This window comes from Mercenaria mercenaria, chromosome 7, assembly GCF_021730395.1.
Source record: "Mercenaria mercenaria strain notata chromosome 7, MADL_Memer_1, whole genome shotgun sequence".
Lineage (NCBI taxonomy): Eukaryota > Metazoa > Mollusca > Bivalvia > Venerida > Veneridae > Mercenaria > Mercenaria mercenaria.
This window is the reverse complement of record NC_069367.1, coordinates 34,561,002-34,582,815: the sequence shown is the minus strand read 5'-3', so window position 1 is coordinate 34,582,815 and position 21,814 is coordinate 34,561,002. Positions and strand designations below refer to the sequence as shown.

At 35.9% G+C, this 21,814-nt stretch overlaps 1 protein-coding gene across 2 annotated transcripts; it reads left to right on the top strand.

The window, feature by feature from the left end:
* Positions 1–8,858: 8,858 nt before the first annotated feature.
* On the top strand, positions 8,859–20,784 carry LOC123555504 (uncharacterized). 2 transcript variants are annotated; one of them, XM_053548083.1, is made up of 9 exons: positions 8,859–8,991; positions 10,112–10,813; positions 12,780–12,958; positions 14,539–14,653; positions 14,834–14,912; positions 15,346–15,513; positions 15,996–16,126; positions 18,746–18,806; positions 19,365–20,784. In XM_053548083.1, the coding sequence occupies exons 2-8, from the start codon at positions 10,583–10,585 to the stop codon at positions 18,785–18,787; spliced, it is 945 nt and encodes a 314-aa protein (XP_053404058.1). In that variant the 5' UTR covers positions 8,859–8,991; positions 10,112–10,582; the 3' UTR covers positions 18,788–18,806; positions 19,365–20,784. The 2 variants fall into 2 exon arrangements, with proteins under 2 accessions (XP_053404058.1, XP_053404059.1); XM_053548084.1 differs by lacking the exon at positions 18,746–18,806.
* Positions 20,785–21,814: the final 1,030 nt, after the last annotated feature.

The following is a 21,814-nucleotide window of genomic DNA, read 5'->3' as shown; positions in this document are numbered from 1 at the left end:
AACTGAGTTCAATAAGTAATATATTGAGCCACACATGTTATCAGCTCATACCTGCCCATGCCAAGTATCATTCACATCATCTTTTATCTTATACGTGGGAGGTTAAAAGCCCAACAGTTATCTGCAAATAGTCCAGTATCTATAATGTACATGAGTAATATTTGGTCTAAAATGAATCTTGATAAAACAAGGGAAGTAGAAGTATTTTCTATTGTTCACTGTGCAAAGTATGTCCCCATTGAATGAGTATAAGAAATATAACAAAACTCTGTCACATCATAAACAATCTTTGTATTCCAAACTGGATCCGAAAAAAAAGAAAACATTCCTATACAGCTCATTTCGAATTTTATTAATTACAAAAAGACAGCGAAAACACGTTAATCCATTTAATTCACATGGGCAATCGACTGACACACGCACGCGCGCGCGCGCGCGCACACACACACACACACACACACACACACACACATGCGCGTGCGCACGCACTCAACAACAACAACAAATGGAGGTTTTCATGTCCGCGATGAATTGAACATTAATTGTAAGTGACTGTTTTAATCGTACTTAAATAAAAACTGAACACTATTTTAGCGAAATAAATTTAATATTACATGTCCTTATAGGGACAATTCGCTTTTCATGTACGGATGGTTATATAGAGTAATCCAGCAGAATATTATATCAATGCTTTCAGAGATACATGTACAAATTGCGATATTGGGTTGAGTTAGTTCAAGTCTGTAACACTGTAACACTTGATTATTGTTTTAAGAATGCGCTTATCTTTATAATATGTTCGCATGCCCACGCACATTACTTTGTTTGCATGTACCTAATGTACAGTATGGTCCGTTTGTGTCTTACTAAATTACCACTTAATAAAATTGGATTGACTAATTAAAATGATTAAATCGAAGATAAAAGTCATACATTTTGCAACTCATCACGTTTAAAGCGTGCAAAGTCAAAAAAAAGAAGAAAAAACAACGATCGGCTAATCTAATAAAATACGACTTGGAGTTTCATATTTCCGAGATCATGTGGGAAGACCGCAAAACGACCGATATATAGACGAGAAATAGATTTTAAACTGTAGGTTCTTATCACACCAGTAAGTAGTTTTAAATTTCAGATCGATAAGTTAAAACTTCTTCTTGGTACTTATATATGGTAGCAGATAGAGATCGAATGATTTAGAAAACAAAATGCATTTCAATGTTGAACAGATAGAAACAGAAGTCAAAATAATGCATAACTCGGGCTAAATTGTTAAGGTTTTCTTTTTTGCCCGAATATTCTATCAGTTATCGGCAGAGGTCTTAGTTTTAGTCTGTTTGTCTTTCTTTAGAAATTTAATATCTGATTAAATCTAGTTGTGCAGACATTCGAATGCAATTTACATGCAACCGCTCTCTGACAACATTTGTCCGCAATGGTTTTCAGAAAGTCATGTGTCGAAGACTTATTTCTGGTCACACCCTCCTTCTTACTTTGAGTCCCAGTACATTTGCACTCAAGCATTGTTTTGTTTGTATGATATAACTTAATTGATAAGTTTTGAAATGTTTGTTCGAAACATATTTTTTCAATTAGGAAAGATACATTTTATTGATGTCACTAACATCAAATACAAAGAAATATCAGACTTTAATGATATCGGCACGACAAGCTGTCTCACCGAGTACTACCTACGTTATCGAAGGGTGCTGGATGAGCAAACAATATCCAAATGTTCTACTGGAATATAAAACACATCTATGGTAATTAGTGTTTTGATTTCTGAGAGAGTTTTGTCGGTAGTTGCTACAGGTCCAGTAACTGGATCTCGAGATCTTTGTTTGTTTGTTTGATTTGGGTTTAACGCCGTTTTTAACAGTATTTCAGTCATGTAACGGCGGGCAGTTAACCTAACCAGTGTTCCTGGATTCTGTACCAGTACAAACCTGTTCTCCACAAGTAACTGCCAACTTCCCCACATGAATCAGAGGTGGAGGACTAATGATTTCAGACACAATGTCGTTTATCAAATAGTCACGGAGAACATGCGCTCCGCTCGAGGATCGAACTCGCGAGATCTACGTCTGTAAAGATACCCCGCACTCTCTATATAGCGGACTCGTAGCATTTCCCGGGTCATAAACGCATTTTCAGTTTGGTTTTGATTATTAGTGAGAAATGTCAACAGTAGGACCTTAATCCAAAAATGGTCACAAATGCGAAAATGGTTACAAATGTGAAAGCAAAATGTGCTACATGTGAAAAAAAAACATTCCAGAAACGTGAAAACTAGTTGATATAAATGTAAAAATGTCGATGGTCACATACGTCATAAAAAAGCGTCACAAATGTGAAAACATCGTTTTAGTCACAAATGTCAAAAACATATTCCTACAAATATAAAACTTATTTTGAAACTCAAATTTGATGGCAAAAACACAGTACTAGATAACAATATGTGAAAAGTTGCTTCAAAACAGGTCTACACAATTATCATGTCTACATCACTGACGTGAATAGAAAATTTGGAAGGATGTGAACCGACTCGTACAAACATGACGCTACAGTAGTGAAACAAATGTGTGGTAGATATCGCAAAGCTGAATAACAACAATTTAGGAAATTTCGGCAAATGTTTTAATCATACCATGCATGCTTAAGGGGAAAGCAGATACTAGTATAATAGAATAAATTGAAGGTCAGTTTTTATCAAACATGAAATAGGATGGAAAACTACGCGTTTGTATCCCACCATATTCGTTGGTTATTTTGCATCACTTAGACGAGTCCTTTCATAGCTACTGACTTTAAAGTTTAGCAATTTAGACGTTGCTTTTTTACAGTGGCATGTTTAGGACATCTTATCTCGAGCGCACGGCATCTTATCTTGTGCGCACGATCTTATCTCGTGCGCACAACATCTTATCTCGTACGCACGGCATCTTATCTCGTGCGCACGACATTTTTTCTCGAGCGCTCGATATAAGATGTCGTGTACACGAGATAAGATGTCGAGCGCTCGAAATAAAATAACGTGCGCATGAGATAAGATGTCGTGCGTTCGAGATAGATGTTGTGCGCACGAGATAAGATGTCGAGCGCTCGAGATAAGATGTCGTGCGCCCGAGATAGGATGTGCGCGCGAGATTATATAGTCTTTAAAAAATACATGCATGTCCTAAACATACCACCGTAATTTTCTTTTGTTACAAACTGTCAGTATAAATTTCAAGATATGATGAAACACTTATAAGCATTTATCAAAGACACACCACAAAAAAGTGACCTACTTTTCCCGCCATATGAACTCCATGGACAGCTTGGAGTGTTCTGTGCGTCCGGGAAGTCTATCCTTAACTTTCATCTTTCATGAACACATTTTAATAACAGCTTTACTACAATACAAACTCACGTGTGGACAATATAAGGCCCTGACTGAGTAAATGTATTTTCTCAACTTGATATTCTTACCCTTATACATAAAATTGTTAGATAGCAAAAACACCCAAGTCTTGACCTCTTAAGGACATTTCCAGTTGTTGCTGCACACCCTTTTCGCAGTTTCTGGTCTGTAGTATCAATGTAATTGCACTAATCCTACCTGTTAGATCCTACAATACCTGTTCATAAATGTGACATTTTGATACAAGCAAAACAGTTTTATCCTCATTATAAAGTAGTAAGTGATATTTCATTTTATCATAGGCTTGTTAAAAGTTATTTTTTTAACATAAAGCAGTTCTTTATGGGTAAATCGAACACATGAATATATCCAAATTGTCTTTATTGTAGAAAAAATATGATATGAGCCGCGCCATGAGAAAACCAACATAGTGGCTTTGCGACCAGCATCCGCGCAGTCTGATCAGGACCCATGCTGTTCGCTAATGGTTTCTCTAATTGCAATAGGGTTTGAAAGCGAACAGCATGGATCTTGACCAGACTGCGCGGATGCGCAGGCTGGTCTGGATCCATGCTGGTCGCAAAGCCACTATGTTGGTTTTCTCAGGGCGCGGCTCATATTATGTCTGAAACCCTTTTCATTTTCCACTCAGTTGTGTAGCTGCAAGGAAAGTGAACTAATAAATATCTCTGCTGCTTGTATGCAAGAGTTGGAAATCATTCTTTGTGGTAACAACTTTAAATTACATATTAATACTTCACTTATTGATATAAACAAATCTTTCATAAATTTCAAGTTTGTAAACTCTTTTTATTTATTTAAAAGACTAAGAAATCATTTTCTAGACTTAATTGAATGTATTTCTATCTTTATAAATACTGGGTTCTGTCTCTATAACGGAATGACTTGCAAGACTGTTTACAAGCTTGGAAATGGAAAGTAAAGAAAATGCGGTATAATTATTTTGTTACTGATTATTTTTATGCAAGATGTACGCATGTTTTATTGATAGCTAATTTATACTGTTGTTATTTGTAGGAAATAATATTTAACTATTTAGGCTAAACGCGTCGTATTGTCGCGCGTTGTATCACATGTCTTGCGTCGACCTGGAAGAATTTCACTACACAACATAAACCGGCCGGAATCCAGAAATAGTTGATTAGGGGACCAGTTTAATGCAACGGCGTCAACGGCGAGATGCGGTATGTACGGGAGGGGGTCTCTGTCCGTATTGGGGTGGATGGGGGGAGTTTTCTATGTACAGGTATGAAATGTCGGCCTGTTGTGCATTTTTTGGTCTAATTTTTAAGGTATTGGGAGTGTACTCCCCCTCATTTTAGGGGGTTGGGATTTGTACCCTGGAACATTTGAAATACAGGAATGAAATGCTTGGCTTTTGTGCATTTTTAGTTATAAGCTTAATGTATGGGGGTATCACTGTCATTTTAGAGGGGTAGGGTCATGGGGCTCTCCCCCTGGGAAATTTTGAAATACAGGTATGAAATGGTGGTCTCTGGTGCATTTTTATCTTAATTTTAAGGTACTGGAAGGGTACTCCCCTCCTTTAAGGGGGTCAGGGGTGCTCATCCTTGGAAATTTTGAAATATAGGTATGAAATATTAGCCTCTGGTGCGTTTTGGGTCTAAATTTTGAGAAAATATTATTTCAATATAGTTGGGTTCAACTTTGATGAGTATAGGTTGATGCGAGTATGGGGTAGGAGAGAGAGAGAGAGAGAGAGAGAGAGAGAGAGTCTCGATTGGACTGTGTAAGGGTATTCTAGTTTTTGCTGTTATCGTTTTTGAAATCATCGCAATGTTTAATTTTCATGCATGACTTTTGCATCCGCATTTTGACAGGTTTTTTTATAAACGCGTTTACCCATAAATTGCGAATGTATCCGGTTTTATTGAATAACCATTGATATCTTTCTCACACGAAAGTTAACTTTTCCTAGAAAATGTAAACCACATCTATTTTTTGCAAACAAAAATCAAACTGCGTAAATTGCTTTAGTATTTCGGTATCCTCATCTAGACTGAATTGCACATCGATATTGACGTTATATTCTAATATGCTTGTCTCCGTTAAAACACACTTACGCTAGAATGACATCACGTTAACGTGCGGTGACGTCAATGTTTTTGTTGCGACCAAGAAAGAGCGCTATCATATTTTATCTACTGTTTTAGATTTAGGGAATGTTAGAATCGAAATAATTTATAGCAAAAGAGTGTTTAACACTATTTATGCTCTCAGGCGGTAATACGTCGCTGCGCCCTCGTAAAATTATTACGCCCGACGTATAACCCCCATCGTGTATAAATAGTGTTAAAGCACTCTTTTGCTATAGATTATTTCTTAATTAAGCGCTTTTTGTTCTCCCTTTCTATGCTTGAATACCAATGTTTTACTCGGGGCCTCCATGGCCCAGTGGTTTAGGTCGCTAACTTTGAATCACTTGCACCTCACACATGTGGATTCGAGCCTCACTCTGGGCATTGAATTCTTCATAAGAAGAAACCATCCAGCTGGATTAAGGCAGGTCGATGGTTCTACCCGGATGTGCGCCCGTGATAAAATAATGCAAGGAGGAGCACCTTGGGGGAAATTTAGGACCAGATTTCAACAGAAAAATGGTTTCTTAATACAATTAAGAATGAAGAAAAATATCGAAGTTGTTGCCAGTGCCCGTTCCTGGGCGGTGCCAACATTTTTCTTTTTTTGTTATCACTGTCTGTTTGTGTGCGTGCGTGCATGTGTGCGTCTGTGTTTCTATTTAAGGCAGGCCTATTTGGCGATGTGTGGCTCTGGCTGTATTTGCTATGCCTTATACTTGCAAAGAATATACCATTAACTTTTCCAAAATAATTACAGGAACAAATAAATCTTTTTCAAAAACGAATTTGATAAATCTCATGCAGATGATATTGTTAAAAGAAAAACTTGAAATAGCCGCCTAACTCCCTTTAGACTTTACATTAATTGCATTTTAAGGCCCTGATGGTAACCCCGTTTATTATCGCCGTAAATGGTATAACAGGGGTCGGAGAGCCATCCACCTATTAACCTTACAATTTATATAACATACAACAATATGTACATTTCTATTTTGAATTCCAGCAAAAACATGTACAAACACAGTAAATGCACATATGCAGTCTAAATCTACTTGATAAAAAAATATGTGGGGATTTCCTCAAATAAAAGGATTTTTTTAGGGGGAAATGGACCTCAAAAAAGTTTTCCTGAAAAAAAAGCAACTAAGCTACTTGGTCAGAGACCACCAATTCCAAAAAGTACAGAGAACTTACTGGGAATGAGGTAAGTGTATACCTGGGAATAAGGTAACGTCTGTGCGTTCTGATTGGTCATGTAAACAAACCCAGGAAGTGATTATTTTTCAAAATTGATATTTTTTCACTGCATTTACAATATTTTATTATACATTTTGACAAAATTTGCTACATTTTATGTGTATTGAAAAAAAGTTTTTTCAGAGGAATTTCTCCCGCCATGTCAATGATGTAAACAGGGGGTCATCTCATTTACACGAAAATTACATAAATAAAGTATCACTATTCATATGTTTTTCGTCCGATATTTTGGAAGAACTAAGATAGTTCTTGGAAAACTTGTAATTAGATATACACGTTTCGATGTGTGGAAAGCCGTACACGCCATAAACAATTGGTGGTCTCTAACCACTTACCAAAAAAATGAATGAATTAAAAAGATAAAAAATAAGCATAAAATGGGTATTGCATTTTTTCACACTTTTTCATTTCCCCGGTGTCGAATTATATCAGGGGTATACCTGGGCATACGCCGATACGCCTGTGTGTACAATTAGTACACACAGGCGTATCGGCGTATCCCCAGGTATACCCCTGATCGCAAACATGCGAAGTATGTGAGCTGCACCGAGGTGCACACGAGAGACTTAAACCTTCCGTGTCACTTATCATATACCTCAGCCAGTTAACAGAAACAGTGTTACTGTGTTTTGTACCAGTGTAGCTGTAGAAAACGAAAATTTTCTATTAATCAGTCATGTGTTCTATTTCTTTGTTGGAGGTTTACATTTAAAGTCATAAGGCGACTATCCAGCTTCAATGACGCAGGAGGATCCTATGTGTCCCTCTGTACATTATTTCAGGTAAGAGTGGGCATTTTCATTATTTTTTATATTTTACTTATAGTTTCTTAAAATTGTCTGGCTTAGTCTCATTCTTCCTGTCCACATTATCCTCCTTTCTCCGCCACCACACCCCACACATAATTATATAAACCCCCTCCCTCTCCCTCTTCAAAAAATGTAAATATATTTTCTATTAATTGCCTTGGTATTTGTGTCTTAGATTTCTGTGTCACCATTCACCCCGTTCCCCATTCATCCCCAACCCCGACAAACACACAAAACCATTATCAAATCGTGTTTAGTTAGTAGAAACTTCAGAATATTTTTGTTCTAAAACACTGGCCCTATTACAAAATAATTCACAAATATTTTTCTTGCGCGATTGTTCAAGCAAGGTTTGGAACTCAGGTGAGCTATCTCGGGCCACCAAGGCCCTCTTTTTTCTGTACGTAACAGCACTTATGAGGCTGACTTCCGTCGGGCTTAAAGCTAACACCACATTATTTTATTATTGAAGATTCACGTTAATTACGTAAAATAAAATTTTGAAATATACACAAGGAATTGTTTATACATGTATATGTCATAGTGTCAAATAGAAAGTGCGACATTTAGCGTTGGTTTTGCGAGATATAATGGTGGGCAAGTTTTTGCGACATTTAACGTTAAAGGTGCAACATTTGCTTTATCTTGCACATGCATGCAACTATTTGCCGAAGTTACCGGGAAAGGCTGTCCATCAGGTTAACATTATCCACCACACTTTTCCGATCACTGCTGTAGCTTTGCGTTTGTACGAATCGGCTTCACATCCTTTCAAATATTCACATAAATATGTAGACCTTTTTTGAAGTAGGTTTTCTCCCATTAGTGAGTACTAAAGTGTTTTAACAATAAAATTCGAGGTTCAAAATCGGTTTAATATTTGTATGAATATTTTTTTAACATTTGTGACTAAAACAATGTTTCTGCATTTGAAACGCTTTATGACATATGTGACCAGCGTCATTTCTACATTTAGAACAACTAGGTTTCACGTTTCTGGAAGGTTTTGCATACGTAACAGATTTTTTTTACATATGTTACCATTTTCACATTTGTGATCATTTTTACTTTTGCATGTTACAAACTCAATGTTTATTTCTAACTTTTTTCTTAGAAAACAGTACCTTGAAACGATTAATGTGTATACTATAAAAACCTAACAAGAAAATGCATACGTGATTTGTTTTCAACTACAACCGCAATGAACCGTGAGTGATATGCGCAGCCAGGTAAAACGAGCCAGGTAAAAGCCAGGTATTTGATAATATATCAATAACTCCATGTTAAGTGTATGGGAGTACTTGGTAATAAATAGTTACTTATATTCATATCAATATTTAGTGTATGATTCGACTGGACATCATTACATGACATTGGGACTATCGCTTTGTAATGACAGGTAAAGTATATCGCTCAAATTAAAGTAATAATAATGAAATTCATGTAGCAAAGAGCAAATACATGAATATCCTCCAAATTCGATTAATTTTTTGTCGTATTAACTTTAATTATGTGCAGATAAATTACTTGGGTAGGTAAAATGTTAAGTAAAATATACTGCTTCATTTTCAGTTTTGAAATGAATTTAAGTTCTAGACGGATACTTTATTATGCCTTACCTTTGCATTGGTTGTTTCGGCTTAACGCCCGTCTGTCCGTCCGTCAATGAACAAAAACAGGACACTGGTACACGACTAGTTGAGCATATCGTCGTCACGTTTCTGCCGTGTGTTTATTTGAATGAACATACTCAGTGGCTGGCAATATTATTCTTAGAAAGGTGGTGTCAAAAACATTAGAGGCTTTGCCTGTCATTTTTCTCTAACCTAATATAGACAGCTTCTTAATCGTTATGCACTTTCTAACATAACATTGGTGTACTTTACTGGTAAATTTGAAGCTGTTTCCATCTAATAGATTAACCAAGTAATTTGTCACCCTTACAAGTAAATACTTTTATAGCTGTGCTCTGTTCCTTACAGCATATTTTCCCATTGAAAACAAAATATATTTTAAAAAAAAAAACATAGCGTTAAGGTAACGGACCCGTAATGAGATCGGGAATTCCCGTGCGATTTCGTATCATCCGTATGCGATTTCGGCATTCTTCGGCCATTTGATATTGATTTTTCCGATAAGAACCGGAGAATGCCGAAATCACATTCAGAGAATACGTAAACGAACGGAAATCGCCGATTGTCATTACGGGTCCACTACCTTAAGATGATGAATCAATCTGAACTTGATATGTATTTTGCCTTTAAAAAAGTTATGACTTCATTTCTATGAATGTACTTCAATTTCTCGCGTTTCAGTTATTTTGACTAAAAAGGTGTTAAAATGAACAATGTACAATAGCTGGTAATATTAAGTAAGCAGGCACTCGCCTACTAACCTGATTATGCCAGCTACTATACCTTAAAACTTGCAAGTTTTAGAGAATCAAGCATAGGCAAAACTATAGATTTCAGTAGTATTAATTTAGCTGTATGTAGAGTGATGTTTAAGCATTATTTCAGAAAGTAAAAATGAAGAGACAAAGAAGTGATGAACAGATTCAGACTGAGGCTAAGAGACCGAAGTCAGAAAAATAAAAGAGTGATTCTCCGACTTCAGTAAGTCAACAACAAGAATGCGGCGGCGACTATGTTACAAAGATCACAGCAGAGGAAGCTGGAAAATCACAAACAGAACAAAATGTCTTTGATATCGACGACGAAAAGGAACTAAATACGAAAAAAACTTATCCGATATTCAAGTCGTTTGAGAATAGTGGAAATGTTAAAAGACCAAAGTTAATATGCAAATCTGGCTTTAACTCAGACATCAGGATCAATACTAGTGATAATTCCGAAGCTGTAAAAGATCAATATGTCAAGAAGTCAAGCAATGTTTGTGAAATTATAAAACACGAAGAAGAAACTGAAAGTGTTTCTCCTAGTACTGCTACAGCTAGTCAGATTTCACATGTACCATCCGCGCAAAATAAAATGAAGCATGAACAAAGTGATAATAACACAGTATATAAAAAGGAAGATCGAGCGGAAACTATATCCAAGTTTATAGAAGAGGTACCTAATAAAGCTATATTCACGAGTCAGATTAAAGAATGGACGCTGCCGGGCGCACCCAACCAGGTCCCAACAAACTATGAAGATATGAGTCCGAGTAAAATGCCGACAGAGAAAAGATCGATATACTGTGTGACCTCTAATAGACAGGTACTGCCATATGTTTTTAATGTTGCTTATTTTTTGCCCAGGGATACGGTAATGTCTGCTGCTTTATTCAAAGACAATAAAATGTCTCTTGTTTTGGCATTGTTTGAATAACTATTCAAACATCCACTGCTGCAAGTTTTACCTTTGTGTTGTTACATGTTATATTTGAATTATTAACCAAACATGTTTTCCATTTTTGCAGACTCGTTAGTAAAAACAAATTGGAATTTATAAGATATTTTACTGTGGAACTTGTATAGACTATATTGAAAAGAAAACTTAAATAGCGATATAATACTTTCTATGAAATTAACTTCTGTTGATAATTACGCATTAAGCTTCAAAACATTAAAGTCTACATAAACTTGAATCATGACTTTACGTTTACCTGTATATATGTCACAGCACATTTGATGTTTGCACAATAATGTATAAAGCGTGTTTCATCCAACCATTGATGGAAGTATTGCCCTAGAACATGATAATTTATTAATTAATTTATTTTGTTGGGTTTAACGTCACACCGACACAATTATAGGTCACATGGCGACTTTCCAGCTTTGATGGTAAAGGAAGACCCCAGGTGCCCCTCCGTGCATTATTTCATCACGAGCGGGCATCTTGGTAGAACCACGGACCTTCCGTTAGCGAGCTGGATGGCTTCCTCACATGAAGAACTCACCACCCCGAGTGATGCGGCTCGAACCCACATCGATGAGGGGGAAGTGATTTGAAGTTAGCGACCTTAACCACTCGGTCACGGAGGCCGCCTTGAACATAATAATAGATAAGTTGTAATGTTTGTAATACTTTTATTGTGCTAAATGCCTAAACACAACGCTAAAATTTAAATACAGTAATTCACATAATGTAAATGTATTTGGATAAAGTAATTTTATATTTTCTGATTCTTTGAGGTCATGAATTGTACTCAATATCCATGCAATAGAATTACGCGTAAGCCGGTGCTAGGGGGTAAGAGGGCGGGGGGGGGGGCGGTTATGAGGGTTGTTGCACCTTTAATCAACTGAAATCTAATGTACAGACTCAGTCAAACCTGAACTGCAATTGAGCCGTACCATGAGAAAACCATCGTAGTGGGTCTGCGATCAGCATGGACCCAGACCAGCCTGCGCATCCGCGCAGTCTGGTCAGGATCCATGCTGTTCGCTTTTAAAGCCTACTGCAATTAGAGAAACCGTTAGTGAACAGCATGGATCCTGACCAGACTGCGCGGATGCGCATGCTGGTCTGGATCCATGCTGGGCACAACGCCACTATGGTGAAAAGTAAAAAGGTTGATTTTGGTTAATTAAGGGCCACAATTCTGAAGTGCCTCAGGCGATTTGGCTAGTTAATGAACTTGGCCGAGGGGTTATGGTCAAATACATTTTGTTCAAGTTTGGTGAAGATCGATGAGAAATGTTCGACTTAGAGCGCGGACAAGAGTATAAAGCCCAATTTTCGCTAATTCAAGGGTCACAATTCCAAAGTGCCTGGGCCGATTTGGCTAGTTATCGAACTTGGCCGAGGACTTATAGACAAACACATTTTGTTGAAGTTTGGTGAAGATCGGATGAGAAATGTTCGACTTAGAGCGTGGACAAGAGTAAAGTAAAAAGGGCGATTTTCGGTAATTCAAGGGCCATAATTCTGAAGTGCCTACTAGGAGGCCGATTTGGTTAGTTATCGAACTTGGCCGAGGACTTCTGGTCAAACACAATTTATTCAAGTTTGGTGAAGATCGGATGAGAATTGTTCGACTTAGAGTGCGGACATGATTTCTTGGACGTATTCTATGCTTCATAACAATCTTTTTATATATATTCTAAACATTTAGATCTAGATTAAACCGCGTATGGCAAAATTGAGTGAATATTTTTTCTTCTGAATTTCACAAGTACGTCTATCCCTAAACGCAGTCTTGATAATTAAGCAGATAATGTAACGCATTATTTTGTTAAAGAAACCCGATCAACAGACGAACATTTTTATTCCCCACAAGTATACCGATAAACCCGAAGGTGATGACTTTGGTGCGCAATTGTGTACCTACATAGAACATTTGGAATACGGAAAGATATATTACCGACATTTCTTTGAGAAAGTTGAACCACATCAACCTGCATCAGATATGAGGATTCAGTACGTGTTTATTTAGCATTTTTGAATTACATTGTATACATTTCTTTTGTGGTTGACACCATGAGGCTGACAGAAAAGGTTATGGCCATCATGTCTTTCACAAAAGAACACAATTAAAGGGCATATTAACATTTTGTAGAAAAATGTGCAAGGTTAAAATGTCAATTACTGTATAGTCAACATAAAGTGTAGAAATAAGTGTACAGATCGAAATACATTTTATTAAAATGCTTAATTTACTTGACGACCGACGACAATAACATTTATACTAGAGCTGCTTTTGAAAATAGCGCATGTCTCTTACAACTGCCTAATCATCTAAATAGTAAGTCAGTCTTTATATACTGTTTACTCACTACAAATATACCTTTGAAGAGTTAAAAAGCTGATTTTGGGTAATTCAAGGGCCATAATTTTAAAGTGCCTCGGACATTTTGGCTAGTTAATGAACTTGACTGAGGAGTTATTTGTCAAATACATTTTGTTCAAGTTTGGTGAAGATCGGATGAGAAATGTTCGACCCAGAGCGCGGACAAGAGTAAAAGGGCCGATTTTCGGTAATTCAAGGGCCACAATTCCGAAGTGCCTGGGCCGATTTGGCTAGTTATCAAACTTGGCCGAGAACTTATAGACAGACATATTTTTTCAAGTCTGGTGAAGATTGGATGAGAAATGTTCGACTTAGAGCGCGGAAAAGAGTAAAAAGGCCAATTTTCGGTAATTCACGGGCCATAATTCTGAAGTGCTTAGGCCGATAAACTTGGCCGTGGACTTATGGTCAAACACAATTTATTCATGTTTGGTGAAGATCGGATGAGAATTGTTCGACTTAGGGTGCGGACAAGCTTTGTAAAAGACAGACACACAGATAGACAGACACACAGACAGGAGTAAATCTATATGTCTCCCACACCACTGTGTGGTGGGAGACATAATAACAGTACATGTAGTTATAATTACAATGTATATCACTTTGAGAAATTTCTGTTTCCTGCCAAGTATTGTTCACAAGCAGGACTTTAAAGAAGATGCGTGTGTTTTGTATCAATATATCATCTAGTATACATGTATCAACTAAAATACATTTCAATGGATTTGGAATGAATTTCTATAGATTTGTGGTTATTCTTATGCTTATATGAATCATAATTTTTTGTCTGCTTTTACCTAGTACGGAAACTACAGCGGATAGTTATCATCTTTAAATCTTTCAAAATGCTAAATGTACTTCAAAAGAAATATACGGCGACATCCCTAAGATATCTACCATGTATTGATACGTTAAATCATTCAAATCGGTGTTTTATCATGGTTGGGCCAGCTTACTAACAAAAGTATGAATTTATATTTTGTAATCTTAACGTTTGTCTGAAACCTTACATTGCCTATTTGGACATGTTTTAGCATAGAAGTAGTCAACTATCTTCGCAAAAATCCATCCTTTGGACAGAGTTATTAATAACAAAAGACTTGTCCGAAAATCGAAAAGAGCCTCTGTAAAAGAACTTTTATCAAACACCCTTTTCTAATTTTCAGTTGTTTCATTAGCTTGAGCAACAGTCTGAAGTCTTTCATTTTAGAGTTGATGATGAACTTGTGCTGTTACATGGTGTGTTTGTTCCGGCAATGCCTCATATGAACATGCTGAACTTGTTTCGACATGTCAAAGTGGATGGGAAAACACGGTTTTCTTTGGTATTCTGTTTAGTATATATGTTCTCAATTTTGCATAAATGAAACAGGTCATCTTAGCACAAACAATTGTATTTCAGATTTTTAAATTAGAAATAAGACTTTGCAAGTAAAAAAGCAAACACAAATCAAGCAAAATTCCCAACAAACTGATAAAGAAAATGGATTTATAATGCATTTCAGATTATAAGAAGGAAACTGACCAAACAGAAATGGGAGTGGATAGAAACAAATGCTGTTCTATCTCCGAAAAAACGGAAAGGTATATTTTTTGGGTTTCGAGATTTCTGCACACTGCTAAAATTTCTCAATTACTGAAAGTTTAAATTTTTCCTCGTCTTCTGAACTGTATCCATAGTATTGATTATGTGTGTAGATTTGACCGAAATGGGCCTCCGTAGCATAGCAGCCTCGTTAAGTTCGACGACCTCATCCAGCTGTAAATATCGCCTTGCGACATAAATATTAGACCAAACAAAAAATCGACTGAAACTAGTGACGGCAAAATTGTTCGTAATTTCAAGATTATATATGTCATTGCCTTATGACATGAACATGCACACCACTCTGTTTGGTATTTCGGAATGTTTTAGTAAGATGATTACTTAAAGTATATAAGTACACATGATTACCAAGAAATTTCGTCCTGTCTCAGTCTTAACTACCGCTTGATATTTGTTGTGTTTTTTTTCAAGTCTCTCCAGCTGTTGCTGATTTAAAATATGAAGAACTAGAAGGTGACAAGACAGATTATAGACCAATGAGCAAACACCTTTATAAGGTATCTGGCACCGATAAGTACATAGATATATGTGACGGTAAAGCACGGATTGGTTTTATGAATGATGGCAGCAACAAAACAAGTACGTACAGCAAATTTATCGTTTATAACTACCTGCTATAATATAGCAAATTGTTCTATGAAAACTTGACATTTTGAGATAATTGAATCCATTCATCATTAATGTTTTTAGAATTAAGAAAAAATAGTTTAAAAGATATTTGAAAATAAATTACATATGCCATTTGTTTTTTCTTTCTTTGTCATGAAAATCAATGGCTACCTTTTTAATCAAATATTTAAATGTTCAAAAATGTCTCATTTAAGCCAGTTTTGAAATCGTTTTCAGTGTCTGTAATGATTCAAGAACACCCAGCAGGCATGATAATCATAAGAACAATGTTGTGCTCCCGTTCGAATAAAGTAAACAATTCGGATCATTTCTCGCTCTTCTTATAGCGCTAACCCTTAATTGTTTCGTGGAGTAAAATAGTATCAATTAAGTGCATTGATAAACTTATCATTACAGCTTTTTATAAACATTTGATTATTACAAAATTTCAGAGATAATATGGAAGCATCCAAGGTTTTTGCAAGTTGACACTGAAGGACATATAGACTTTGCAACTACTCTTTGTGATCTGACAAAGAAATGGTATATTGCAATTGATCAAAAGGATCAGATAGTTGTAACAGTAAGCTATAAAATTCAATATTAAAAAGACATTTTGTAAATGATCGTTTTGAAATTCTGTCAGCCGGAAATCAAATCGTTTAATGCTTATATGAATATACTAAACTGCTTCTTATTATAAGAGCTTTTAGCAGAGCCACAGCCTAAACAAAAAATTTGACATTTCTAAGGAACAACATGGGAAAACTATTTTCAGTTATGAATTCATTGTATCTATGTTGCATCATTATTGACAATACACTACTATTGTTTTAACGGAAAAGTTAGCTATCGTGAAAGTGGGTGTAATAATAGAGAAAAATGTAAACAAAGAAACAATAAGAAAGTTATAATGGGAAGAATGATTTGAAAAACAAAACCTTTAAAGGGGTGAGGACGTGTTAGATAGGAAGTTATTGCAAGTGGCCATCATGTGCATTTGCGGCCACTAAACAAATCTTTTCTTGCCTCATTCTTAGGCCAGTTCCAACATGAGGTTTAATGATAAGTCTATACTACAAGACGTTTACTAGCGCTATAACACTTTCAGATCATAGCGATCTTGAATTCTTTGGTTTCTGTACCGAAACTAGATAATGTCTGCTCTGTACCAAAACTAATCCTTTCTTAAGATTTGATGACTATATGGGCAGTACTTAGACAGAAATAACAATATGAAGAAACTTGCCATAAATCTTCAACCAACACTCCTATAGCATCTAGTCCAATTGACCTGACATTGTAGATAATTGATCTTTAACGACAAGCCCTCATCAAAACTTATTATTAGTAATGATAATACAATGAGATTTGAGAAGCGTCCAATGAAAATTTAAACCTGAAAACAATGGTGTCGGCGGCGAAGCTGACGATAACAAAAACGCTGTCGGCAAAACCGACGCCGACGCAAGAGCGAGTACAGCCCCCATTATTCTTCGAAAAGTTAAGCAAAACTCTATCTTTTAGAAGATACGAGGGTGGTATCAAAAGTAATGCAACCAATGGTGTTAAATAAGAACTAAAGGTTGCATTAACAAGATCTTTATTTCAAACCTTAAAAGTGATTTCCTTTGACAGATACACAACGTCTTAATCTTTTAATCCAATCCTTAAAAGCTTTCTGATAGTCTTTTTCAGGTATATCACTAAGGTGGTTAAATATGGCGGCCCCCAACTTTTGGCGGGATGTATATTTTCTGCCTGCAAGCATTTTCTTGAGACGAGGGAAAAGGAAAAAGTCACAGGGGGCTAGATCCGGAGAATAGGATTGGTGTTCTAGAACATATACTTCCTGTTCATTCAAAAACGACGTCACAATCCCAGCCTTGTGACTCGAGGCGTTGTCATGTAACAAATGGATGCCTCGGATACCCGTCTTTGGTCGACGTTTCTGGAAATACTTGAGACTTTTTAAGAACTTTTTCTTATAAAACTTGGCATTCATTGACTTGCTTTTAGGTACAGGAACCTGGATGGCGAGACCTTTAGTAGTGAAAAGTAGGGCATACATAACCTTTTTCACACTTGCAATCCTTTTGGCAATGCAAGGCCTTCTGGCATTTTTGGTGAGCCTTACTCGGTTACTAATTGTTCGATGCGGTTCGAAGAAATGTATCCAAGACTCATTACCTGTTACTACATTCATAAATTTTTTTGATCTTGGAAACCTTTTCAAAAGCTTGCGCGCCATCTTAACGCGCATGAGTTTTTGCTCATCAGTGAGCAAATGCGGGACCCATCTAGCACTTTTCTTCTTCAATTTCAAATTATTTCGCAGAATGCGCAACACAGATGCTTTTGAAATGCCCACCATTTCCGCAATCTGCTGAGAAGTATATCTTGCGTCAGAAAGTACTATTTGTTTGATTTTTTCAACAATCCTTGGACTACTTGCAGACTTAGGTCGACCAGTTTTAGGCGCATTTTTGACAGACTCAACGCCTGCACAAAATTTCCTAACCCATCTGCAAACTGTAGAAAAGGACATTTCATTACTACCATAAACAACGCGTATGTCAGCAACCTCTTCCGAGTGAAGCGCAAGTCTTAATGTAAAACCTAATTTCGTTCGCATTTTTTACACTTTTACCAACCATTTTGCCTAACCGCCTACGAGTAGGGTTTGTGCAAATGTGAATTGTGAGCGAGATATTGTGTCTACCTGTATAGTTTATACGTCGATTGAAAGCTATTACAACGGGGAACACTTGCAAGGCGTGAATTTTGTACTCGCGCTAAAATAGCGGTTATCAATAGCCAGTGGCATTACTTTTGATCCCATCCACGTATACCGCTTTTAATGGTATTTTGATTTTGGAAACTCTTTTCAGTGTTACGAATGCTTGGAAAGTATTAACATATTGCTAGGTTTAATTCCACATTAATACACCTGAAACACCCTTTTTAAATATTCTTAGTTGTTGTAAATGTTTCATTCTGAAGAACCCAATAAACATTTTATCACTGCAATTTTGTTCTTAGGAAGCGTTTGTAGTATCAATAGTTTGTTTAATAGAGTATTTTTAATCACAATGCTTATAGTATAGCGGTCTTGTTATAAGTCCAGATGATTTTCGAAAAGAATGTAAATAATAGATTGGAACATTATATTGAACGGTTATTATAATTGTTTTCTTTACAGCGTAAACCAGTCTGGTTCAAAATGATCAAGTTTGGAAGTTAAGTACGTTTTAAGTTTCAAAGTAAGCAGTGTAACTTCTGTTGATTCACATTTAGTGACCGCTTGAACACATAATGTATTGGTCGTAATTATCCAACAATTTGATATTTTATTAACCCGGATACTGAACTCTAATGAGATTTTAACTGAATTAAGCAACCTTGGCTAAAACGATATTGAAGCTACGACGATTGTTCTAAATTTACACAGGTAATATTATTAGCTATAGGTTATTGCAGTTCTCAAACTGAGTTTATTCCTTTCCCTCAATCCTTTTTTTTGACATATGAGAATATAGAAGTTTCTAAATTTTTCATACAGATTTTTAAATTGGCGTAAAAGTTATCAACAGGGAGTTGTTGAGCATCAGTTTTTTTACTAAGGTTTGCTTGTAATATAGATTAAATATAAAGTATTTTTCGGAGGGGAATAAAGTTCTTAAATCAGACTGCTTGTTTAATAAGTGTTAGAAACATTCGAATCAAATTTGGTTACATTGTGCCTTTCCAATTTGATGAGTAACAGGTTTATACAATATACAGACACAGTTATGTCTTTTATCTAAAATTTATAATTTCAGAACTGTATCTGGGATATGACTTAAAGAGTGATAAACTTAAGGCGCAAGTTACTGACTGTTTGTTCGAAGAACTTCCAGCACCTTTTGTTGATACTGAAGACAATGTGTCAGAAAACCAGACTGCAAATGCTATTGAGGAAGCCATAAACAACACAGTGCAACCCTCTGGAAAACATTCTCTTCATACAAATGTTGAGCCGTCACAGAGTGGCTGTAACTCTGCTTAAAGCAGTGATGTATACTCACTGTCAAGTAACGATTCAGGAATAGGAGGTTTGGATTTTACTCCTTAAAGTGTGATTAACAATACTGTAGTAGCTGTTCGTACGGATTTCCACAAAGTTCTCAGTTGTTACCTATATATTGACACATGAACAATATAGATAAACATCGCCTATAAAACATAATTCTGTTGAGTCTTTCCACACTTATCATTTAAGATGTCGTTTTATGCTTTTTAAAGCAGTGTATGTGCGTGTGTGTGTGTGTGTGTGTGGGTGTGGGTGCTTCCGTGCATGCGTGTGTTCATAATCGCTCACCTTCACACTCGCTTACCTAAACACTTTGCAATGCCTCAACTGTTGTTAACTTAAACATTTATTTGATATTTATGGTAATATGTGATTTTCTAATGATCATCTATTTTACTTAACCTGCTTTCTTCATTTGCAATTTAAGTCTTGTTGTTTCACAGTTTATTACCTTTAGGTTACCTTTTAATGTCCGTGTGTTTAATTGACTTAGTAGTAATATGGTCGCTGTTTAAATTCGATAAAAAAGGTAACGTCACCACTGTTTATCAAAACATTACGCAATAAGTGGTATTTTGCATCTATGATGTTTTGTGGTATTATAATTTGTTGCTGGTTACACCATTTTATAGCAAGTTATCGGAGGGATAAAAGCAAAAATAATAGCTGTATAATATTGTAAAAAAATACGTACATGTTCTTGCAATGACTAATCAGGATACCCTATTTCATTTATATTTTGTACCTTTTAACCTCCGTTACAGTTCCCAAATTTAATAACATCACCGCTTAATTTTAGAAAAAAAAGAACAAACAGACTGATATGGTGAACTTTTTTATTTATTTACCTGTCAAAGCCAAATGTTTTGTTTCTTTTGTCGAAAACATCAGCAAACTAAAAAAACTCAAAACCATTTTTATGATGTAGGTATTTATTAAGAATTGTATTTCTTTTTCATTATTTTTTTTTTAGGTGTAGAGCACTATATAAATAATTTTGTAAGCCCTAGTATATTATACAATTAAGTACTATCATATGAAAATCGTTAATAGAGCTTGCATGAATAATGTTATACATTTTCTTCTTTTACAGACCTAAGAATCCAGGTACGAATATTAAACACCTTGAATTATTCGCGAGTGGTATTTCGTTTAGAGTTGGGGGACCTCCGTGGGTGTGTGGTTAAGGTAGCTTACCTTTTGAATGACTTGACCTTCGCCGATTTTGGTTTGAAACCTCGCTTTATTGTGTAGAATTCTTGAGGTTTGAAAGTCATTCATCCAGGAAACCAGTCATCCAACTGGCCTATGGAACGTTGGTGGCTTTACCTAGGTGCCCGTCCAGGCCTGAATCAATGGCTAGACATTTTGAGGTCTTCCACAACAATTAATTGCTGGAAAAGTTGATTTATGACCTAAAATATGTTTTTGAAACTCTTAAACTGAACTTAAAAACAACTCATTATGTCTCCCACATGTAGTGGGAGGCACATATTGACTTAATGTTGTCTGTCTGTTTTATGCACAGATGGACGGCTAAACAGATCAACGGACCTTCCGCAAACAAGGTAGATGGTTCATCACATGAAATAATCTACACACAAAGCGAGGTTTTGAACCCATGCCGGTGAGGGTAATGTGATGTTAGAAGTCCGCAAACTTAAACACTCGCTTAATGAGTCTTTAATCAGCTTAATGATAGAACAATTCGATCTTTTGAAATATTATTAGTCCTCGGGAAATGTTTAAGTCTTAGAGAAAAATATTATTTCAGTTCAGCAATTGTTAAATATTTACTAAAGGAATATAAATCTGTACCAGTCATAAAAGTTTTAATAAATACTAAGCGATAGTCCTCATAAATGAATTCTTTTTTTTTTTGGATTAAAGCGTAAAACATACTCAAATAAACTTGAACCTTAAACAAAGTTAAGATTATAGAGTGAAATTCGATGTCAATAAAGTAGTTAAAACTCTCCAGTTGACAATTGCAAGGCGGTGTCATATATGTGTCTTTTGCTGTAATACTTTCGCATTATTAGGAAGAAAAAACTTGAAAATATAATATAACACTTTATTTGACCTGCATTTAAGTGTTTGTATGATTGAGGCTCGTATAATGGAAGTCTGTACGATTAAGGTTTGTAATATTAAACATATTAAACATTTCACCATTTTATAGTCTTAGACAAAATTCAC

Coding starts and splice junctions, on each gene's coding strand:
- LOC123555504 (XM_053548083.1), top strand. CDS start 10,583: ATGAAGCATGAACAAAGTGATAATAACACAGTATATAAAAAGGAAGAT. Junction 15,514..15,995: donor TGATGGCAGCAACAAAACAA/GTACGTACAGCA, acceptor ACAAAATTTCAG/AGATAATATGGAAGCATCCA. Junction 16,127..18,745: donor AGGATCAGATAGTTGTAACA/GTAAGCTATAAA, acceptor TTTTCTTTACAG/CGTAAACCAGTCTGGTTCAA.